The following is a 24103-nucleotide window of genomic DNA, read 5'->3' as shown; positions in this document are numbered from 1 at the left end:
AGATTGTACCATCCTTGCTCAGTGAAGCTCAGGTTATTGAGGGTGACTACTCCACTATTGCCTAGCTGAAAGTAAATGTCTGTTGATTAAATCTGTGACTTCACTAATTGGCTAAAAATCAGAAGAATTTCATTGTGACTTTATGATTTTGAAATAAAATATTTAACGATACAATATCTTTTGTACCCTCAGTAAAAATAAAACCTGGTATTTCTATAGAGAATTTACTGTGACAAAGCATCCTGAGGCACTTTGAGCAGCATTACAAAGCAAAATGGTACTGAACTCCAAAGGGAGCACTAGTTCAAATGGCCAAATGGTTAGAGATAGGTTTTAAGGAAAGTTTCAGAGAAGGAAGGCCATGTAAAAGCAATGTAAAATTTTAGGGAGTAAATTCTAAAGCTGAGTTTTACAAGTTAAAAGGATAGTCACCACTGCCCAAGCAATTTGAATTGGAGGCTTTTAAGAGGTCAGAATTAGAGAATTGGGGACTTCAGGAAGAATATGGGGCTGGCAGAGATTTGAAATATGGGGTAAAGGAAGAAGGGAACTGAAAATAAAAGATTTTTAATAGATTTGAATAGTTTCTTTCTGTCTTGCTTATAAGCCCGAGTTGTTCACTCACCTGACAAGCCATCACCTTTTTGTCGGCTGTTCATAATCAGTGCTTAGTCCACAAACCAACCAAGTTCACTTGGAAACAACCCCTCAGCTCCAGTTCATCTGCACATGGCCTGAATCTTCAGCTGCACAAACGGCTTTCAGAATGGGTAACAAATATCTTCCTTTCAAAATGCACCCATCCTTGTAAGTCCCTGTGTTTCTAAACAGTTTTTTTTCCTTATTTCAGTCCACATTTAAAAAAAATCACAAAAATACAAAGACGTGGTCTTTACAATTGTTTGCTGGTCAAAGCACAGCAGGTTAGGCAGCATCTCAGGAATAGAGAATTCGACGTTTCGAGCATAAGCCCTTCATCAGGAATAAGAGAGAGAGAGCCAAGCAGGCTGAGATAAAAGGTAGGGAGGAGGGACTAGGGGGAGGGGCGATGGAGGTGGGATAGGTGGAAGGAGGTCAAGGTGAGGGTGATAGGCCGGAGTGGGGTGGGGGCGGAGAGGTCAGGAAGAGGATTGCAGGTTAGGAGGGCGGTGCTGAGTTGAGGGAACCGACTGAGACAAGGTGGGGGGAGGGGAAATGAGGAAGCTGGAGAAATCTGAATTCATACCTTGTGGTTGGAGGGTTCCCAGGCGGAAGATGAGGCGCTCCTCCTCCAGCCGTCGTCCAGATCTCCCCCTCTCTGAGGATGAAAGATCAGTCCTCAGCAGGGGCCTCACCTTCGTTCCCCTACGCCCTCGGATTAATGAGTTCAACACGCGGCGAGATATTGAACAATTCTTCCGCCGCCTTCGCCTCCGTGCCTACTTTCACAACCAAGACTCCCGCCCACCCTCTGACGACCCCTTCTCCCGCCTCCAACACACCCCATCCACCTGGACACCCCGTGCAGGCCTCCTACCCGCCCTCGACCTCTATAGCCAACTGCCGCCGTGACATCAACCGACTCAACCTGTCCACCCCTCTCACCCACTCCAACCTCTCACCCTCAGAACGTGCAGCCCTCCACTCCCTCCGCTCCAATCCCAACCTCACCATCAAACCCGCAGACAAGGGAGGCGCGGTGGTAGTTTGGCGCACTGACCTGTACACCGCTGAAGCCAAACGCCAGCTCGCGGACGCCTCCTCTTATCGCCCCCTTGACCACGACCCCACCTCCCACCACCAAACCATCATCTCCCAGACCATCCAGGACCTCATCACCTCAGGGGATCTCCCATCCACCGCCTCCAACCTCATAGTCCCACAACCCCGCACCGCCCGTTTCTACCTCCTGCCCAAAATCCACAAACCTGCCTGCCCCGGCCGACCCATTGTCTCAGCCTGCTCCTGCCCCACCGAACTCATCTCCCAATACCTCGACACGGTCCTGTCCCCTTTAGTCCAAGAACTCCCCACCTACGTTCGGGACACCACCCACGCCCTCCACCTCCTCCAGGATTTTCGCTTCCCCGGTCCCCAACGCCTTATTTTCACTATGGACATCCAGTCCCTGTACACCTCCATCCCCCATCACGAAGGACTCAAAGCCCTCCGCTTCTTCCTTTCCCGCCGCACTAACCAGTACCCTTCCACTGACACCCTCCTTCGACTGACTGAACTGGTCCTCACCCTGAATAACTTCTCTTTTCAATCCTCCCACTTCCTCCAAACTAAAGGAGTTGCCATGGGCACCCGCATGGGCCCCAGCTATGCCTGCCTCTTCGTAGGATATGTGGAACAGTCCATCTTCCGCAACTACACTGGCACCACCCCCCACCTTTTCCTCCGCTACATCGATGACTGTATCGGCGCTGCCTCGTGCTCCCACGAGGAGGTTGAACAGTTCATCAACTTTACTAACACCTTCCATCCCGACCTGAAATTCACCTGGACTGTCTCAGACTCCTCCCTCCCCTTCCTAGACCTTTCCATTTCTATCTCGGGCGACCGACTCAACACAGACATCTATTATAAACCGACTGACTCCCACAGCTACCTGGACTACACCTCCTCCCACCCTGCCCCCTGTAAAAACGCCATCCCATATTCCCAATTCCTTCGTCTCCGCCGCATCTGCTCCCAGGAGGACCAATTCCAACACCGCACAGCCCAGATGGCCTCCTTCTTCAAGGACCGCAGATTCCCCCCAGACGTGATCGACGATGCCCTCCACCGCATCTCCTCCACTTCCCGCTCCTCCGCCCTTGAGCCCCGCTCCTCCAACCGCCACCAAGACAGAACCCCACTGGTTCTCACCTACCACCCCACCAACCTGCGCATACAACGTATTATCCGCCGCCATTTCCGCCACCTCCAAACGGACCCCACCACCAAGGATATATTTCCCTCCCCTCCCCTATCAGCGTTCCGCAAGGACCACTCCCTTCGTGACTCCCTTGTCAGATCCACAGCCCCCACCAACCCAACCTCCACCCCCGGCACCTTCCCCTGCAACCGCAGGAAATGTAAAACTTGCGCCCACACCTCCACACTCACTTCCCTCCAAGGCCCCAAGGGATCCTTCCATATCCGCCACAAGTTCACCTGTACCTCCACACACATCATCTATTGCATCCGCTGCACCCGATGTGGCCTCCTCCATATTGGTGAGACAGGCCGCTTACTTGCGGAACGCTTCAGAGAACACCTCTGGGCCGCCCGAACCAACCAACCCAATCACCCCGTGGCTCAACACTTTAACTCTCCCTCCCACTCCACCGAGGACATGCAGGTCCTTGGACTCCTCCACCGGCAGAACACAACTACACGACGGCTGGAGGAGGAGCGCCTCATCTTCCGCCTGGGAACCCTCCAACCACAAGGTATGAATTCAGATTTCTCCAGCTTCCTCATTTCCCCTCCCCCCACCTTGTCTCAGTCGGTTCCCTCAACTCAGCACCGCCCTCCTAACCTGCAATCCTCTTCCTGACCTCTCCGCCCCCACCCCACTCCGGCCTATCACCCTCACCTTGACCTCCTTCCACCTATCCCACCTCCATCGCCCCTCCCCCCTACCTTTTATCTCAGCCTGCTTGGCTCTCTCTCTCTTATTCCTGATGAAGGGCTTATGCTCGAAACGTCGAATTCTCTATTCCTGAGATGCTGCCTAACCTGCTGTGCTTTGACCAGCAACACATTTGCAGCTGTGATCTCCAGCATCTGCAGACCTCATTTTTTACTTTACAATTGTTTGACCAGGTGTAAGTGAGGGGGCAAAGGAGTGCACGGTTGATGGTCGACTGAGTGTTAACAGCAGCAGGGTTCTGGATTATGGAGCGCCTAATGTGGGAAGAATCCATGAATATGTTGAATAGAAGCAATAAATACACAGTGCATGGCTGCAGTCAATGAGCTGAGGCAATGACAGACTAAGAGAGGATACTGGGCTGAACAAAGGGGGTTCTAAGGTGCTGTGAATATATAGTTGACAGCTCACCAACAATGTTAACAGACTTGTTCAATCTTTCAGAGTTTCCAGGGAATGGACTGAGTCAATGGTTAGGGAGTGAAGGTTGTGATGGGGTCCAAAGATAACAGTTGTAGTTTTCCCAATATTTAACACCAGAAGCAGACAAAGTATCTAATGTTTAGAGACAGAGAGCAAAAGTGAAGAGGAATGCTGAGAGGTCGAGTTCGGGGTCATCAGCACATATGTGAGAACTATTGTGTTTTTGGAGAATGTCATTAAAGAAGCGCCTGCAGATGAGAAATAGGAGGGGTCCAAGAAGAGAACGTGGAGGACACCAGAGGTAACTACAGTCATGGGAAATTAAACCATTGTGAGCGATTCCTTGGTTTTGATGAGATAGAGAAGAAAGGGAGTAAGCAAGCACATTCTCAACCCATTAGACAACAATGACGAGACAATGGAGGAAGATGGTGAGATCAACCATGCAAAAGGATACATACAGGTCAAGAAAGAGGAGGAAAAGTGCACTACCTTTGCCACAATTCCACTGGATGTAATTGGTGACTTTAGTAATAGCTGTTTCAATGTTACAGAATGGGTTGGACAAAATGAGGGAAGTGGCAGAGGTTCTGAACGGAAGGTCTCAAATCTCAATCTACAAAGGTGGCCATGAGCTCTTCACTTGTTTTTAGAGCAGACAGCGGAGGAAACAGGGGAGAGGGTTGAAGAAAATAAATGTGTACATATGTCCGAATGCACCTTCCAGCAAATTAAGTACTCTACAACAGCAAGTACATTTCAAATTTGGGAAATGAAGCAGCTAAACTGCACAAAGAAAGCTCTCACAAATGGCAATATGATAACCAGATGTCGATCGTGGGATAAACATTGCCAGGGCACCATGGATACTCCATTGTTCTTCTGCAAAATAGCATGAATGATTTTTTTTTAAAAACATCCAACATGAAAGAACAGATGAGATTTTGGTTAAATGATTCATCTGAATGCTGGTGCCTCTGATAGTGCAACACTCCCCCATAACTATACTGCTCTGCATTGCAGTGTTAATCACATATTTGCACTGAAAGTCTGTCAAGAAAGGACTGAACCTCTATCTCTGGAGATTTTATTCTGTAAAACAAATACTTTCAGCTACTGTCACATCTGCATTTGTGAAGGTGTCATGGGTGAACATTGCTTTTGGCTACCTAATTTTTAAAAATGCTGCTGTAATAAAATAAATTTGAATGGCACAAATAATTTCAACAGCTAATTTTAATCAAATACTCTAGCCTTATTAAATTGAAAACTGCACTGAAGCACTTATTATAAACCACTTAATGTTTAGACTTAGCAATGGTTGTCATAGATGTGAAAAAAATTAATCAAAATAGATTAGAAATCGATTAAAAAGATAGACAAATGGCACTAATTACTTGCTCGAGTGCCACAGGGTAAAAGCAGAAATCTATGTGAACTGCATCAGAGAACAAAAAACTGGAGGAGAAATTCCTTCAATGTTATTAGGATCTGGAACACACTGCTTGAAAAAACCTTTGGAACTATATTCCTTTCAAAAGACAGATGGGTAAGTACTTGAAGATGATAAATTTGCAGAAATATGGAGCAACTTTCTTGTGTAGAACAAAATCTTTCAAGAGAACTGATCATGGAAAAATGGATTGTAAAATTCAAAGAAAATACTTGCATTTATACAGCATTTTTCACAACTACTAGATGTATAAAAGTGCTTTACTGCTAGTACTCTCTGAAGTGTGTTCAGTGTTGTAAACAGGAGGGTACATAGACACTGGACAGAAAAAGGTTGAGTGAGTGAGCAACAAGATGACAAAGTAAAATGCAAGAAAGTATAGCATTCTGGGGATGTGGCTTTCAATCCCACCATAACAGATACTGAATTCAAATTTCAATAATATTCTGGAACAAAAATCTAGTTTAATGGTGACTACTGTCTATTATTGTAAAAATCCAACTAGTTCACTAATGTTCTCTAGGGAGGGAAATCTGCCATTCTTACCTGATCTGATTACAGATGCACACCAACATGCTTGATTATTAATAAGTGTCTCAATAAGATCATGGATTATTTGATAATCCTCAATTCCATTTTATTGTCTTTTCTCTTTAACCCACAATTTCCTTTCTGATTAAAAATCTGACTATCTCAGCTTTGAAAATACTTAATGGCCCAGCCTTGATAGCCCTCTGTGATAAAGAATTCCATAGACTTGTTAGCCTCAGAAGAAATGTCTCTTCATCTGTCTTAAGTGACAGACCTCTTACTCCGAGATTATGTCCTTTGGTCCTGGACTCCCCCACACGGAATATAACCTCTTCACTTCTACACGGTCACATCAATGACCTTGCAGTGCCTCTGTAGGTCAGATCAGGTGAGAATGGCAGATTTCCTGTCCAAAAAAGATGTAAATGAACCAAACGAGTTTTTACAGTGTGGGCACCATAACAGTTAGACTCAGAGAGATGTACAGCACGGAAACAGACCCTTCGGTCCAATTCATCCATGCTGACCAGATATCCAAATCCAACCTAGTTGCTTTTTGTCAAGTCCCCTAAGAATACTGGATGTTTCACAATAAGACACCTCTCATTGTTCTAAATTCCAATGAGCAAGAGCCCAAACGACTCAACATCTCCTAAGAAAATCCCTCCATGTCCAGATCAAACTGGTGACCCTTCCTTGGTCACCTCCAATGCTTTTTCTTCGACCAAAACTTCACAGTATTCTAGGTGTGGTCTAAGTAGAACCTTATATAGTTTTAGCAAGACTTTACTCCTTCTATACTCTGTCCCCACTGAAGCAAACGCCAACATTCCATTGGTGTTCACTATTACCCACTTAACTTGGATGCTTACTCTTTGTAAGTCATGCATGGGAACTTCCAAATCCTTCTATGGTGTAGATATTTGTAATCTTTCTCCATTTAAATGGAGGCGAGTGCAAAACTAACAGGCATGGGTTTAAGATGAGGGGGCAAGATTTAAAAGGGGCCTCAGGGGCAACTTTTTCACACGGAAGATGGTACGTGTATGGAATGAGCTGCCAGAGGAATTGGTGGAGGCTAGTACAATTACAACATTTAAAAGGCTTCTGGATGGGGATATGAATAGGAAGGGTTTGGAAGGATATGGACTAAATGCTAGCAAGCAGGACTAGATTAATTTAGGATATTAGTTGGAATGAAGGGTTTGTTTCCACTGTACAGATCTACATCTCTAAATAATATTCTGCTCCTCTATTCTTCCAAAGTGCATAAGCTCACTTTTCCCGATATTTTCCACCTACCAAGGTTTTGCCCACCCATTTAACCTGATAACCTCCCTCAGCAGACTTTGTGATATACTCACCACTTGCCTTCCCACCGATTTTTTATGACATATGCAAATGTGGCAATAGTATATTCACTTTCCTGCTCCAAATCATTTGTGTACATTGTAAATAATTGGGACCCCTGCACTGATCCCTGTGGAATTACAAATTTCCACCATAAAATATGGCCCTTGCATGAACTCTTGTCTTCATTAGTTAGCCAATCCGCTATCAACGCAAATATACTCCTATCAACACCATGGACTCTTATCCTGTTTAATCTAATGTAACGTAAATCCAAGTACATTAGATTTACTGCATCCCTGTCATCTATTCTGCCTGATACTCTTCAAAGAATTCTAACATAGGTGTCAGGCATGATTTTACCTTCATGAAGCCATGCTGACTCTGCTTTTCTATATTGCATATTTCTCAATATTCTGCTATTACATCCTTCGTAACAGACTGTAGCATTTTATGGATAACATGTTATGCTAATTGGTCTGCAGCTACCTGTTTTTTTGTCTCCCTCCTTTTTTTGAATAAAGGTGCAATATGATAATAGCCAAATAATCGGGTTTTAATTAACAGTGAAATAAGGAACAAATGCTCACATCTGGTATACAACTACGTATCAAAATCATACCACACAATCCTTTTACCATGTTTCTTTCCTCTCCTGTAGGGCAGATGAACTGAATGCATCATCTGAAAGCAATTTGTTTATGAAATATTACTGTTCAAATACCAAGTGAAACGTCATTTGTTCCTTGAAGCTTATATAACTCTGCCATCATAACTAGAGGGCATAGGTTTAAGGTGAGGGGGGTAAAAATTTAAAAGGGACCCAAGGGCCAATGTTTTCACGCAGAGAGTGTGGTGTGTGTATGGAATGAGCTACCAGAGGAAGTGGGGGAGGCTGGTATAATTACAACATTTAAAAGGCATCTGGATGCGCATGAATAAGAAGAGTTGAGATGGATATGGGCCAAGTTCGGGCAAATGGGACTAGATTGATTTATGATATCTGGTTGGTATGGACGAGTTGGACCAAAGGGTCTGAATCTGTGTTGTGCATCTTTAGGACTCTCTAACACTGCTGCAAGAATAGCAGAATCTTTGTTATATGGATAACTGGGTTATCTACTTCATGTTTGATGCAGTTAATTGCAAAGTGGGTACAACTTTGGAGCAAATGCATAGTCACAATTTTTCAGAAAAACAAAGTGAAAAATTGTGGATCGCCTATGATTCCACCTTGCCCGTATTTCTCCACCAGCCTTGGTATTACTACTTCATCATCACCCTTTTTATGCCCTAGTCTGCTTACTCTAATTATTTTTTAAACTTACAGCTGCCTTTTCTCTTGCTTCACTGCTCCTGTCATAATTGAGTGGGGACAAGCAAAAGCTACCTCAATAGTGTAAAACCAATTGAAAGACCAAGTGATCAAAATGGACATGATCAAGATGTGTATCAAGAAAATACATCCATCACAGAAAAGATGAGCAATTATAAAATCGTCCACAGCATCAAAAAAGTTTATGAAATAGCAGCAATTTGTTCACAAGATAGGTATTGATGAAAAAAAATCCTATTAAATCAAAGTTGCCAAAATGCAGCCTCCAACTAGTTCCTACAAGCTTCCAATATTTTTCATCTACATTATCATAGCCATGAGTTTATTCAGCAATAATATATATTCACACTAGAAAAAATATCCCAGGATGTTTGACAAACTGAACGTACTTATTTTGGAGTACATCTTATACTTCTCAGAGACTGAACACGTTCATTCAACAGTTACCTCTTGACTTAAACCCAGATTTAGTGTTAAATGAACAGCATGTTTGCAAACTCTCACACCAGATTCATTTGAGGCCAAGTAATTGTTGGGAAGTGTCTGACGTAAATGACAAATCCAAAAATAAGCAAAATATAATGAGGGCATGGATCTTTGATCATGAAAGCATGATGTTTATTTGTTATAAGTAGAAAGCGAGAACTGTAGATGATGGAGAGACTTGTGTGAGTGGTGCTGGAAAAGCACAGCAGGTCAGGCAGTATCTGAGGAGCAGGAGAATTGACGTTTCGGGCATAAGCCCCTCATCAGGAGTGAGGTTTGTGGGGTTGGGGGGGGGGGGGGCTGAGAGATAAACGGGAGGGAGGTAGGGTTGGGGAAGACAGCTGAGAATGTAATAAAATAAGCGAAGTCGGAAAAAAAAAGATTGACTATCAGCAAACAAATTCAGTATCAAACCACTCAGGCAAATAAAATACACAGATAATGATCTAATGTTGTCCAATAGATTTTAAAAGGGGGAGAGAAAAAAATCTTGGCCGGCTGGTAAAGATTCAGAATTAAGATGGGTAAATAGTTCATGTGTGGCTAATAATGTTGACAAATACAATAGTCAATAGCTAAGATCAGATGAGGCAGAATTATATTGTTATGAAATAATTAGCATAGTCCAATTAAATAATAACATGACTGTGGTTAAATTTGTTAGGTAATGTTCCTGTGAAAGGTCTTGGGAAATCTTTGTTGAAGACAAACTGTGATTTCTTTTCACTGTGTACTACATCCACTAGCTCTGCACATGAGGCAGGTCTCAGAACCATTCTCCTCTAGGAGTTTAATGAAGATTTTTTTCATAATAGTCACAGGTTCAGAAATTGAATTTAATTAGAAAATAATTATAAGAGATGCGGCTATCAAATCAGCATCTGCATGCTTTATTGCGGATACTTGCATGACTTATGCAATTAAGTGACTGTAGTAGACAAGTTGTCTAGTGGGGGCTATCATTTCTGCACTTTATCCCTTCAGGATACATGTCACTAACGCAAAATTAATACCCAACACTGAAAAAAGGCATAGTTTTCTTACAACCTTAATCCTTTCTATACTATAATTCCAAATTAAAATTACAGCTAATATTTAAAAAAAAGTGGTAGCATTATTACACTTTAAAACTTCAGCTTAATTGTCTATGCTTATGCACTGCACACAGGATACTTAGGTACTCAATGTACACTTTATCATTTTTCATATACTTAATGGCACAACTCTCAAAAGTGTGCAGTGACAGAATGATGTGGGGATTTCTGTACCTTAATATTTGAAGGAAGCAAACCATAGTGAGAATGTAGCAGAGCATGTGATTTTGGGCTTCATAAATAAATAAAGGTTTTGAGAATAAAAGCAGAAAAATTACATTGAACGTTTATAAATGTCAGGTTGAACACAAAGAGTATTGCACCCAGTCTTGTACTGTAGGAAGGATGTAAGGTCCTTGAGAGGGGAGCAGAGGGGATTTATCAGAATGTAGAATGAGGCAATCAAGCTACAAAGAAGCTGGTATTGTTCTTCAATTAAACAATGTTGAGGAGAAAGCAAATCGATTCATAGAATTATGTCAGGTTTAAATAGATAAAGAAAAACTGCACCCCTTAACTGATTTGATAGAGATTTTCAAAATCATGAGTGGGCTGGAGGGAGTATGTGCAGTCAAAGCAAGCCTGATAAGAGAAACATAGCCACTGGTTCACATATGGAATGCACTTCTTGTAAATGTGGAGGAGGCAGGTTCAATTGAGGCATTCAAGAGAGCAATGGATGATCATTTAGGCAAAAAAGGTAAGCAAGTATACAGGCATATACCTAGTCCCATAGCTACTGGTGCAGGCACAATGGTCTTAACAGCCTCCTTCTGCACCGTGACAATTCTGTGATGGTACAAGTCACAGATTTAAGGTTATAGCAGGATGCGAGGAGGAAATTTATTTACAATGGAAATGGCCTGGGACTTACTGTCTACCAGTTGACGGTCTAGTTCTGACAATAGCTAGTTACAAAGATGATAATAAATGGTCATCCAGTCATGAATTAGAAGTTTTGTGCATAACACAGTCATTGTATGCGTCAAAGTTACTTCCTTACAATAGAAACAACATCACAACACAGAAAGTGATGTAGATACCAGAAATCTGAAAGAAAAGTAGAAAGGGCTAGAGAAACTCAGCCAATCTGGCAGCATCTCAGAGAGAGATAGAGACAGAGAGAGAGAGTTAACATTTTGAGTATGGTAAGGCTCTTCACAGATGCTGCCAGACTTGAATTATTCCAGAACGTAAGTGTGTTTTCATTACAATATAAACAGCATATCTGATGTACATTTCCTGCAAATAATGACATATTTTCAAAAAAAAATAAAGAAATGAAGGCAAGTAATTTGAAAGGCCCTCAGCAATTTAAAGTTCCTAACATGACACAATTTTGATTTGTACGTTTGCATAAGGACCAGAATGTCTATAACCCATGAATGACCTTACCAATTATATGTTTAGAAGGAGAAAGAAAGTCAGGATTCTGACCTGTAAATTGAAAAGCAATGACCTCATCCAGACTTGATGGTTTTATTGAGGCAAAACGTCTCCCAAACCGTTTCTTATAAAACATTGCCTGTTTATTCTGAGTAACATGGGACACTCACTAGTACATGCACCTACGTCTTACATCCTGCTCTCCTGTCTGTTGAACTTCAGATATCATTTAACAGCAGGTTAGGTGAATTGGCTATGCTAAATTGCCAGTAGTGTTAGGTGCATTAGTCAGGGGTAAATGAAGGGGAATGGGTCTGGGTGGGTTGCTCTTCGGAGGGTCGGTGTGGACTTGTTGGGCTGAAGGGCCTGTTTCCACACTGTAGGGAATCTAATCTAATCTAAAAAAAATTCTGCAAGTTTCGAAGTTCCTATTGCTTCTAAATGGGTCAAACTGCACGCAGAACAACAGCATATCACTACCAACTCTGACAAAGGTATATCAGCAAACCAGAGAGCTAAGAATGAGTCACGAATGAGCCATATTCAACACGGACACAAAGAATCAAAATCAACAAAGCAAACAGCTCCCAACGTAGACTACCAAAAGAGGGGAATGATAACTAAATGAACAACTGAAATTTGTTTTGAAAAATCTGTCATCTGCCTTGATTATGATAATAGAAAACATTAAATTGTTTAGCACTAGAACTGCTTTTTATTCTCAAGGGTAATAGAAGGATCTTATTTTTATTTTGAAGAATTTTGACGTTCACCTGCAGTAAAGAGACTGCCTGCTTAGCGGCAGGGTGTAAAGACAACAATCTCTCCATCAATGTCAGCAAAACAAAGGAGCTGGTCGTTGACTTCAGGCAGCAGATTGGAGGGCATGCCCCCGTCTGCATCAGTGGTGCTGAACTGGAGATGGCCAAGATTGTCAAGTTCCTGGGAGTGATGACCACCAATAATCTGTCCTGGTTCACCTTCGGCGACACAATGGTTAAGAACGCACAGCAACGTCTCTACTCCTCAGGAGGCTAAGGAAATTTGGCATGTCCACAAAGATACTTACCAATTTTTATAGATGCACCATAGAAAGCATCCTATCTGGATGTATCACAGTGTGGTATGGCAACTACTCTTCCCAAGACATTCAAGAAACTACACAGTTGTGAACACAGCCCAGACCATGACCAAAACCAGCCTTCCATCCATTGACTCCATGCCTCAGTCAAGGGGAAAGGTTGGAAAAGAGAACTTTTCATGGTATCATGAGGCTATTTGACCTCATGAACATCAGGGCAGAAGATAGAAAAGTTTGTATGAACAGCTTCTTCCCTGCTGTTATCATGCTTTTGAACAGACCTCTGAAAAGTTAATTCTAATCTCTCTCTCTGCCCCTTCTCTGTGGCTGCAACACTGTGTTCTGCACTCAGTTCTGCTACTCTGATGCATTTTATATGGTACTATCTGTCTGTATAGCACACAAAACACTTTTTACTGTGTCTTAGTAGATGTGAGAATAATAAATCAATTAGTTCAGTTCCTTCAGAGTCATTTATGTGGATAGTAAGTAATTGAGATTCTAACAGGGACCCCACCCCGGCACTCCACTTGCCACATCCTGCCAATCCAAAAACAACCCTTCAAGCCCACTCTCTGCCTCCTATCAGCTAACCAAGCCTCTATCTTATAAAATAAAACAAAGAATTGTGGATGCTGGAGATCTGAAACAAACAAAAACATAAATTGCTGGAGAAACTCAACAAGCATGACAGCATCTGGGGAGAAACCAGAGTTAACATTTTGAGTGCAGTAACTCTGCTTCAGAACTTGGCCAATGAGATCCTACTTTATACAGTAACTTTTGAAGTGGCACCTTATTGAAGGCCAATTCAAGTTTAGCACCTCTTCTGGATTCCCCTTTATCCACATTGCTTATTACTTCCTTAAAGAAGTCCAATAAAATAGTCAGAGCTGAAAATGCGCAGCAGGTCAGGCAGCATCCAAGGAACAGAAGATTCGACATTTCGGGCATGAGCCCTTCTTCCTGAAGAAGGGCTTATGCCCGAAACGTCGATTCTCCTGTTCCTTGGATGCTGCCTGACCTGCTGCGTTTTCCAGCAACACATTTTCAGCTCTGATCTCCAGCATCTGCAGACCTCACTTTCTCCTCCTAATAAAACAGTCAAACACGATTTCTCTTTCATAAAATTATGTTCATATTGCCTGACTGCATTGCGATTTTCTAACCATCTTAATATATGAGATTCTAGTGTTTTCCCGATGGTAGTTGTTAAGATTATTCAGTCTGTAGTTTCCTGCTTTACTCTCTCTCCACTTTTACAATCTAATGGGACCTTTCCAAGATTTAGAGACTTTTGAAAAATTAGAACTAATGATCCCACAGCCAGCTCTTTTAAAATGAGGTCCATCAGAACCCAGTGATTTGTTATATTTCAGTTCTAATAATCAAGGCTTTTGCTCACTGATCTACACTGGTTCCTTGTCTGACAACATCTTAACTTTAAAATCCTTGCCCTAACTTTTGTCCTTATTTCCTCTATTGTCAAGCTCCTTTCCCAATTCTAACCATCTCCAAACTTGGTCCAATTCTGGTTTTTCACACGGCTGCAATTTTAATTAACCCACCATTATTGATCTTCCTTTTTTGACAATCTGTTCATGGGATGAAGGTATGACTGGCTAGGTCAGCATTTACTATCCATCTCTAATTTTCCAGAGGGCACTTATTGCTGTAGGTGTGGAGTGACATAGAGGCCAGCCATCAAGGATGGCCATTAAAGAACCAGTTAGGATTTTACGACAGTTGACAGCGGGTACATGGCCATTAGACTATTTACTATTCCAGGTTTTCATTGAATTGAAATTTCACCATCTGAGTCCAACGACAAACTGTAGAATACCCTCCACCTCTCACACTACCACCACACCAAGATATTGCTCAGATCTACATTAAAAAGTGCTTCATGAAATAAGTGTTTGCTCTCACACTGAGTGAGCTAGCATTTTTGAGCTTCCATTAGGTTGCAGTAAAAAGGATAAAATCACCATAATTTTATAGTCTAACCAGACCATAGGGCTGCTGTCTGAGAGAGAGAGGGGTGGTGGTTTAACTGGTGGTGGGGTGGGGGGGATCACCATGCTTCAGTCAAGGGGAAGGGTTGGAAAAGAGAGCTTTTCATGGTATACTCAGTCGGTGAACCCATGCTGTTGACATCACTCTACATTGCAAACCAGCCATTCAGCCAATTGAGCTAACTGCGATTGGAGTAGATCCCATTTGGGACATGCAGTTGTGGAAAGTAGAGTTATGTGCACAATTGAATTAGAGGTTGGTCTGTTTGTTTGGGGAGGTAATTGACAGATTTTAGAAAGTGCACTTTCAAACCTTGCATCCTTTGAGGACTCCAGGATTTTGAGTATCATGAAGTTATTTGACCCCCTGAACATCAGGGGCATTCGGAGGCATTTAAGAGATTCCACGCTGAAAAATGTACGGCATATTCTCTGGCAGCAATCATTGGAGTATCAGTGGGGGCAGGAATCCTGGATCACTGTACCTCTCTATTCCCCCACAATACCCTCTCAGCCTAGGGGCCCATCAATCCAATCATCATTAGCACTTACAGTCATCGAGTCATACCCTTCAGCTCAACTCCTCCACACCAACCAGATATCCCAGTGTGACCTAGACTCATTTGGACCATATCCCTTTCCATAGATATACCCATCCAGATACCTTTTAAATGTTGCAATTGTACCAGCCTCTACCTCTTCCTCTGACAGCTCATTCCGTACATGCACCACACTCAACATGCAAAAGTTACCCCTCAGGTCCTTTTTAAAATCTTTTCCCTCACCTTAAACCTATGCCCTCTAGTTTTGGACTCACCCACCCAAGGAAAAAGACCTTAGCTATTCACTCTATCTTTGCCCCTCGTGATTTTATAAACCTCCACAAGCTTCCAATACTCTAGAGGAACAAGTCTCAGCCTATTTAGCCTCTCCCTGTAAACTCAAACCCTCCAGTCCCAGCAACATCCTTGTAAATAGTTTCTGCACCCTCTCAAGTTAACCAACATCATTCCTAGTGAAAGGCAACCAGAATTATATGTAGTATTCTACAAGTGGCCTCACCAACGTCCTGCACAGTCGCAACATGACATTCCAACTCCTATACTCAATGTTCCGACAAATGAAGGTAAGCGTTCCAAACTCCTCCTTTACCACCCTGCCTACTGTGACTCTACTTTCAAGGAACTATACACCTGCGTTCCCAAGTCTCCTTGTTCAGCAACACTCCCTACTGCCTTTTAAAAAGCGCTCACCCCAATGCAGATGCAAGGATCAGATTTAAAGTCACATTCTTTCTATGAAGAGAAGCATTCATTTAATGTCAGGAGTCCCTGACCAACAACAGACCCATTCACTTCATCAGCAAACTTGACTTCACTGCTTTCTCAATTTTGTGCAACACAGATGATATAGTACAAATCAACTCAAGCTAACTTCTGGGACAATTTACTATGACAGCAGTTTCTCAACAAATTAGTCAGGAAAGAGTCTTTAGATCGGTTAAAAAGAGGAACAAAATATTTTCAGACAGTTTAAGCTCCTATCAGACTCATAGCCTGAACTGCATTAATAAGAACTCAGGAGTCATTTGATGTCTGAATATCTGGTCCATTTCATGCATCCTCTGGGAAACATGTATTTAAAAATAAACAGTTTGCAGCCCAAATGGCTAAGCATGTCAGACCTTCACATACTCCAAGACAGGCTGGGAATACAATCTGCAGAAGCCTATTTTGTGGTATGTTTATTTCCTTTTAATGATGTAATGGAAAGATGATGATCTGGTAAAGATTGTTTAAAAACAAAATTAGGTAGCATGTCTGAGACCTTCCTTCACGGAGCAAGGATTTCATCATTTTGAACCAGGCTTAAAATAGACAAATGTGAACAGATGGCTTTATAATTAAAAGTCACCATTATCAAATCTCAAAATTATGGACATTTCAAAAGAAACTGAGTTTTTGTTTTCCTATGCAAAATATCAATAACAGGAAACATTACGTATAGTACAGTCACAGGCCAAAAGGAGCTTGTTGTGAGAAGCTGTGCAAATTGCCTCCTACACTCAAAGCGCTTGGAAGAATGAGAGGTTATACAATCATGGAGTAGTACAGGATGGCAAAAAGCCCTTCTGCCCACTGCATCCATACCCATCAAACAATATCTACATTAATCCAATTTCCTGTCACTGGGCCCATTGCCTTTGGATGGCTAAGGTGTTCCTACCTCAAAAGAGTAATCAGATTGAAACATTTAAGATTGAAAAGGGGCTCAACACTGAAAAGTAATCTCCCCCTGCCTGGGCATCCAGAACACAGGGCTACAGTCTCACAGGAAATAAATGAGCACACAGGACTAAGCAAAGATGAAATCTCTTCACTCAGAGGGCTGTGAATCTTTGGACATCTCCACACTGATGGTTGTGAACGCTTCATCAGAATAGTTACCTCAAGATGCGGGAGGGGGCTACTGCTTTTGCCCCTTTTTGTTAGTTTGCCTGTAAATAACATTCCTGAAAAACTATAGGACAGATTTTAAGGAAATTTGGCTCACAGAGAAGGAATGGCCTGAGGAAAAAAAGGACTTGCTTTGGTGGAGATGGGAATCCAGATGTTGGATTTCTATTACAGGATCTGTTAACAATAGAAGGCAGAGTAGAGTCATTTATTCCGATCTTTATTCCGAGTAGAGTCATTTACTTTATTTAGAATTTTGTTGATTATTTTAGGGTTGTTGATGGTCTCAGGTGCAATCTGTCACAACAGGAAGATGCTTCTGGCTACAGAGGAAGTACACCGAAGGTATATCAGATCAGCACCTCATCGGCAGGAAGCCTAAGGTCTGTTCAATAACAGGCTTTTGTCAAAGTATGGGCAGCACTGCATCTTTCCTCAGTGGCAGTCCGAGGATTTCTTAGAGGATCTTCAGGCAGGTGTGGAAAGTAACCACCATTTAATGGGGAGAGAACCTTCAAGAGAGGCTGGCACCTCGGACGCATCCAGGACGTGATGGCACTTCCCTGGAAGTCGAATGCAGACCTGCAAGAACTAGCTGCTCTGATCACAGATGGTTTGAACATTAAGGGGATGGAATCCTTTTCTATTCATAAAGACTGACGGTTCCCAACAGGGTAACATGATTGCTTTGTGAATCCACCCGATTCCAGATGGAACCAGTGAAAGCTGACAATTCTGATGCTCCCACTGCCCGACTCCCAAAGGGGGACAAGGTGAATAAATGGGCTGATGAGAAGACAACATCAGTGAGAACTTACGAGTTGAGGACTGAGAGATGCCATGAGATCTACAGTAGCTGCCCTGAAACAATTATTGAATCAGTAATTAAGAGAACTGTCTTCATTTCAGGATAATGAGATGGCATTGCCACCTAGCCCTTGTGACTGAGTTTTCCTCCAGCAGCTGGCATGAGTGTGGCACAGTGGCTCAGGACATTGTCTGCCCCCTTCTGCACTGGTTCGCTGTCATTTTCAGGGAGCTGCAGTTGTCTCCTGTGGTACTTCCTTTACAACAGTAGTATCACAAGACCACCTGCTGGATTGACGTCCTCCAAATTTTCTCAACTCCCAGATCGGAGTGACTAGTAAGAGAAAGTGCAGTGCAGCAAGGGAGGCTTCACTCCTGACATCCTTCGTCGTTAATTTTCAGGCATGGCCTCACAGAAGGTAGTGCCACACTTTGACGGAGACCCTAACAGCACACATTGCATTCAATTCTGCCTTGTGTCTGTTGTGAGGGCAACTTCTCGTCTCCAAGTTCTACAGAGTTTTAAGACATTTGCTACTGCTTTATAGGCCAGACAATATCCCTTCCCATGTGCGTTCTTAATCCTGACCTCACGTACATTGGCCCAAGAAAGTACCCATGGAATAGTTGCTAGAAGCCTGCAGCCATTTACCCCTTCCCCCTCCTCCTCAAAACACCCCCACCACCACTAACCTCCTCCACCACACCAGGCCCAGCAGTGTCGATGTGAGAGAAACAGTTAACACTTCAGATCAATTCCCTTTTGTCACGACTGGGTTTGACTGATAATCTGTTGATCAGTTCACTGTTACTTCCAGTAGCCAACTAAACACTGCTCCGGGTTACTTCTCCAAAATGTTATAAAACAAAACAAAAAGGAGTGCTAATATTTAAAATTTTATTCTGGTCACGACACTCAATCCAAAATTAGCACTTTGTAACACACGGAACTCACTGATAACACGTTAAATACAAGCCACACTGTATCCTGGCTGTCATTTTCAGTTGGGAATTTGATAATAAAGGTGATAATACATTTAAAATACTAACAGTGTGCATCATAGGGGATGCCGTTGTGGAATTAGTTGACTGTATTCCTGAAATCCTTTAGTGTTTGCCTGATGTGAATAGGTGTTGATGGAGAGTCGAGTAAATGGAAAGGCTCTCTACCTCTCTAGCAGGCAAGCTGGAGATCAAACTTCAATCATTTGGTGTGAAATGTACAGACTGCTAGACTGTGGTCTGCATGGGGTAACCGACGCTAGTCAGGAACATCAGTGAATGGAAATAGCTCACTGCAGAAAACAGATGATAAATTCAGGACTTCACAACTTGACATCCTCAAAGAAAACAATATGGTTTCGGCAAACCAATGGCCACTACTGAAGCAGACATGGCGCAAACACAGCTTTCTTCACTCATGCAAAAGGGGCATGTTTAGGAACATCATTATAAACAATTTGGGAATATACCTAGCAGGAAAAGAAAGGTTACAGAATGGATTAGTGCAATACAGCCTTTTCCCATGGCCACTTCAGAATTCTAAATGTAAAGTAATCAGAGTTTCTGACTTCAAGTTCACAAGAAAACAAGTGTGCACATAAATGAAGCAAAGCTCTGAAAAACATCCCTTTTTCTCTCTAAAGACACAGCCTAGACACCATGAAATCTTAATCTACTGAATAAGGTGATGTAGTCTGAATGAGGAGGAGAAAGACTCCCTCCTGTGGATGATAAAAAATGACAGCGTCATAGAGCTGAACAGCACAGAAACAGACCCTTTGGTCCACGTTGCCCACGCCGACCATGCCTAAATTAATCTAGTCCCATTTGCCAGTATTTGGACCATATCCGTCCAAACCCTTCCTATTCATACATCCATCCAGATGCCTTTTAAATGCTGCAATCATACCAGCCTCCACCGCTTCCTCTAGTCCATCCTCTGTGTGAAACAGTTGCCCCTTTTGGTCCCTTTTAAATATTTCCTGCTCACCTTAAACCTATGTCCTCTAGTTCTGGACTCCCCTACCTGAGGAAGACATTATCTATTTTCCCTTTCCATGCCCCTCATAAACTTATAAGCCTCTATAAGGTCACCCCTCAGTCTCTGACATTCCAGGGAAAGCAGCCCCAGTCTATTCAGGCTCTCCTTAAAGCTCATACCCTCAAACCCTGGCAACATCCTTGTAAATCTTTTCTGAATGTTTTCAAGTTTCACAACATTCTTCCAATAGCAGGTAGATCTGAATTGAATGAAGTACTCCAAAAGCAGCTTCACCAGTGTCCTGTTCAGCCACAACATGACCTCCCAAGCTGTACAATTAATGCACTCCCAATAAAGGAAAGCATACCAAACGCCTTCTTCACTATCCTGTCCACCTGCGACGCCACTTTCAAGGAGCTATGAACCTGCACTCCAAGGTCTCTTTGTTCAGCAATGCTCCCCAGACCTTACCATTAAATGTATAAGTCCTGCCGTAATATATCTTTCCAAACCTCACATTTATCTAGATTAAACTTCATTTGCCACTCCTTGGCCCATCTTTGTACTCTGATGTAAGATCTTTGTACTCTGACGTAACCTTCTTCAATGTCGACTACACCTCCAATTTTGGTGTCATCTGCCAACTAACTAACCATTCTTCCTACGTCGACATCCAAATCATTTTTATAAATGCCAAAAAGCAGTGGACCTAGCTGCGATCCTTGTGTCACTCTACTGGTCACAGGCCTCCAGTGTGAAAAGTAACCCTCCACCACCACCCTCTACCTACCCAGTTCTGTATCCAAACGGCCAATTCTCCGTGTTCCATGTGATCTAACCTTGCTAATGAGGAACCTTGTCAAACGCCTTACTGAAGTCCATACAGACCATGTCCATCGCTCTGCCCTCATCAATCCTCTTTTTTACTTCTTACTCTCAGAAAGAAAAATCTCACCTCAGTCTTAAATGTGAGAACTGTTATTTTGAAACGGTCATCGGAATCCAAACTGAAATAAATCACCAAAATTGGATTGCTATCAATTTAAAATTCCACTAGATAAGGTTCTATTGTGACTCCAGGAAAAAAGAATTGCCTTTTGTTTTGAAATTAAAACCAAAATACTACAGTGACTGGAAATGTATCGCAAAGAAATGAAAGCTAAAAGTACTCCATGGATCAATTAGAATGTATGGAGAAAACTGAGATGGTTGAGATGGGTGGAATTTGATTCTTTTCACAGCAGCTTTGCAGTGGGGCATAGAAGCAATGACATCATCACTATGTCTGATAACTCAGTAAAATGTCACACGTAATACAGATGGGTCTGATATCAGCTATGGCCGAGATAGCAGTTTAGTTTAAAATTTAAAGAGTCTGAAGAAAGATGTTTCAAAGCACTTACATCTTTTGATGAACATTAATTAGTTCTTTCGGTGATTATTTTTAATAGCCCAGATAGGGGAAGGAGAGTGAAGCTGTCAGTACTCCAGAAAAACCAACAAAGCTTACAGAATTCTACTTAAATGTGGAAATGCAAATGTTGCTCATAGTAATTCTATTCTTCACTCGAATGTACGCCGCTTAGGTATCCTGTGTTAGCTGTGTCTGGGAAGGAAGTAACTATATTTTCTGCACACAGCTATAGACCTCTTCTTACTACAGTCTCAATCCCTTGCAAGAGAAGGAAGTCCAAAAGGACATTTCCCTTAGCATCCAGATGAAATGCTTTCCATCTTCTCAATCCAGAGAGCCCTGGGAGAAGCCCATTGCCAGGTTTCATCAAACTCCAAATTTTTGTTTGGCAGCTGTGACTCTAAATCTGCAATCTTTTAGCTTTAAGAAGCAGAGGAATTAATTCAGCTCACACCACTTAAAAAGGGGCATTATTCACCTGTCAAGAGCATTTACATTTCCTCCACAAAAATCACAATTTCCATACAGTGCCTGAAAACCCTTGGAACAGTAGACATGGCTTGAAATCATTACTGTAAAGAACACAGTTTTTTTTATTTTTCTGTGTTTTTGTGATGAACAGAAATAGGAAAAAGGACTGTTTTAAAAGCCAAGTACTATTGAAGGATTACTGTACTTCTTGTTAAAAGCCAGGTACCTAGCAAACATTAGAAGCACTGTTGACTCAGCTGTTGGCTCAAACAGTGAGGAAAATCTAGTTACAGACGAGTTGGGGGCTGTACACAAATGGAGATTTGGTTGAAAACAAGTAGCTGATTAGTCTGTGAAATGGTGACCAGTTATTGATGACCAAGGTTTCCTGCCTGCCGACAATCATGTGATTGGCTCCTGGGTAGCTGAACAGCTCAGTGGTGTGAACATTCGTGTCTGAAGCCATCAGACATCCAGAAAAAAAAAAGAGCTGTTTTCCCTCTGCTGTAAAAAGAATCTCAAGCCTGAAGATAGCCAGTTTATTTCAGTCCACTGTGACTTTTAAGAGGACTTTTAAAAGCGTGAACCAGTCACCCTGTGCCTTCTGTAAACAAGTGAAAGCACCCGGAGAAGAAAGACGAAGAATCAGCATTTTGATTCACAAAAGGACGATCTCAGCAAATCCTGTGACCAGGGACCACTCAACCGGCTATCCATACTTTCCCTCTGCCAACACTTTTTGTGTGTACGTTGAGGTGGTGTTTGCAAGTGTTATAACTTTAACTAACAGTTATATGTCAACAGTTCACAATAATTAGAATGTATTTATCTGCAATTATTCAGTATAGAATGGTCCGTGTTTGCTGTCAGCTTGGGTCTAAAAGATAGGTAGTTTGGAAAATTCCACATTCCTTGATAAAATGTTCAACTTTTAGATGACACCAGGAACAGCAGGGCTCAATTTCCAGCATGATACTCAATAAAACACAATAGTGCTAATTTCATATGGTTGGACTTAAAAAGCAGATACTTAATACCAGGGTGCACTGATTGATAGGCATCATTCCTGCAGTTCCAACAGAGTTATTAATTGACAATTTCCAGTGGTTGCGACTGAAGCGGAGAACATTCAGAATTCCTGGTTGTTTACAAAGGATCCAGTACTAATTCTCTCGGCAGGAGCTGAATTTACATTTGGTTCACAATGTTATGAGGCTATTAAAGGACTACCTAACTTTGACATGAGTTGATAAGTATTTGGCTCTTTTGTAAAAAAGAACGTATTGACTACTTGAAAGGATTTAGATTGTTGAATGAGCTTCACAAGAGTTATAGTCAGTAACAGGAGTATATGAGTGAGAGCTCTCCCAATTTGTTAGAAGCTTAAAAATGTTCTCCATGTGCCTTCTGAAGACTATGTATAGTGATTACTGAGGAATGGTGTAGAAGAGGATGAGGGTAGGGGTTTTATGAAGACCATGTGAGGTACATAGCCCATGGATGTGGCATAGAGGATAGGCACAGAAGTTGGCCTGTTTGAAAGAGGGGTCGTGGAGATCGTTTGGAGGATTTGGATGGTGAAGGCTTGAGTGCTTGACAGTGTTTTATACAACTAGGATAATGTTCCTGAGAGCTGTGATAGGCGTTCTAACCATCCTGTCTCAGCGCTTGCCTATCTCCAATGCCAGTGAGGGAACTCCATCCCACCCCACCAAGCAGTGAGGGATGCTGTTAAAAGGTGTAGGGTATGCTACAGTTGACTTGCTCCTCTTGCCTTAGTTGGGAAGATCTTAACGTTCAAGTCATGAAAAGGAGCTCTCCGAAGTGCGGTCTCTATTGAAAGGAAGTGATGCATGTGAAATAATCTAATGCTAGCAGGGATTGTGAAAATACAATCTGTTTCATTCAAGGCATTTGAGGGTTTACAGATATAAAGAGACTGGCTTTAACCGAACAAGTTGTGAATTAAGAGGTTATAAGCAACCTTTCTTCTATATCACAGAGAAGGAGATGCAGGATACCTTCTGTATAGAACATCTTGGTTGAATAAATCAAAGATCAATTGGATAATTATCTGTCTGGGAGTAAGATTGGAAGTTAAGAAACAAAAACAGAAATTCCAAGAAAAATTCAGCAGGTCTGGCAGTATCTGGAGAAAGACATCAGAGTTAGCCTTTCAGGTCAACTGACCCTT

At 42.3% G+C, this 24103-nt stretch overlaps 1 protein-coding gene across 9 annotated transcripts in view; it reads right to left on the bottom strand.

Annotated features, from left to right (window-relative positions):
• Positions 1-24103, bottom strand: part of LOC132815041 (transmembrane protein 241-like) — a 227261-nt gene that overhangs the window by 137602 nt on the left and 65556 nt on the right. The window contains exon 14 of one of the 9 annotated variants that reach the window (XM_060823707.1): positions 678-823. The exons of 7 other annotated variants lie outside the window; for them this stretch is intronic. In XM_060823707.1, the coding sequence (XP_060679690.1) occupies positions 743-823 (81 nt within the window). In that variant the 3' untranslated portion in view covers positions 678-742. Of the gene's footprint in view, positions 1-677; positions 824-6351; positions 6436-24103 lie in introns of those variants that run through there. One more of the 9 variants, XM_060823710.1, reaches the window with a different exon arrangement.

This window comes from Hemiscyllium ocellatum, chromosome 4, assembly GCF_020745735.1.
Source record: "Hemiscyllium ocellatum isolate sHemOce1 chromosome 4, sHemOce1.pat.X.cur, whole genome shotgun sequence".
Taxonomy (NCBI): domain Eukaryota; kingdom Metazoa; phylum Chordata; class Chondrichthyes; order Orectolobiformes; family Hemiscylliidae; genus Hemiscyllium; species Hemiscyllium ocellatum.
The sequence above is the reverse complement of the archived record's forward strand: the minus strand, read 5'-3'. Positions and strand labels throughout refer to the sequence as shown.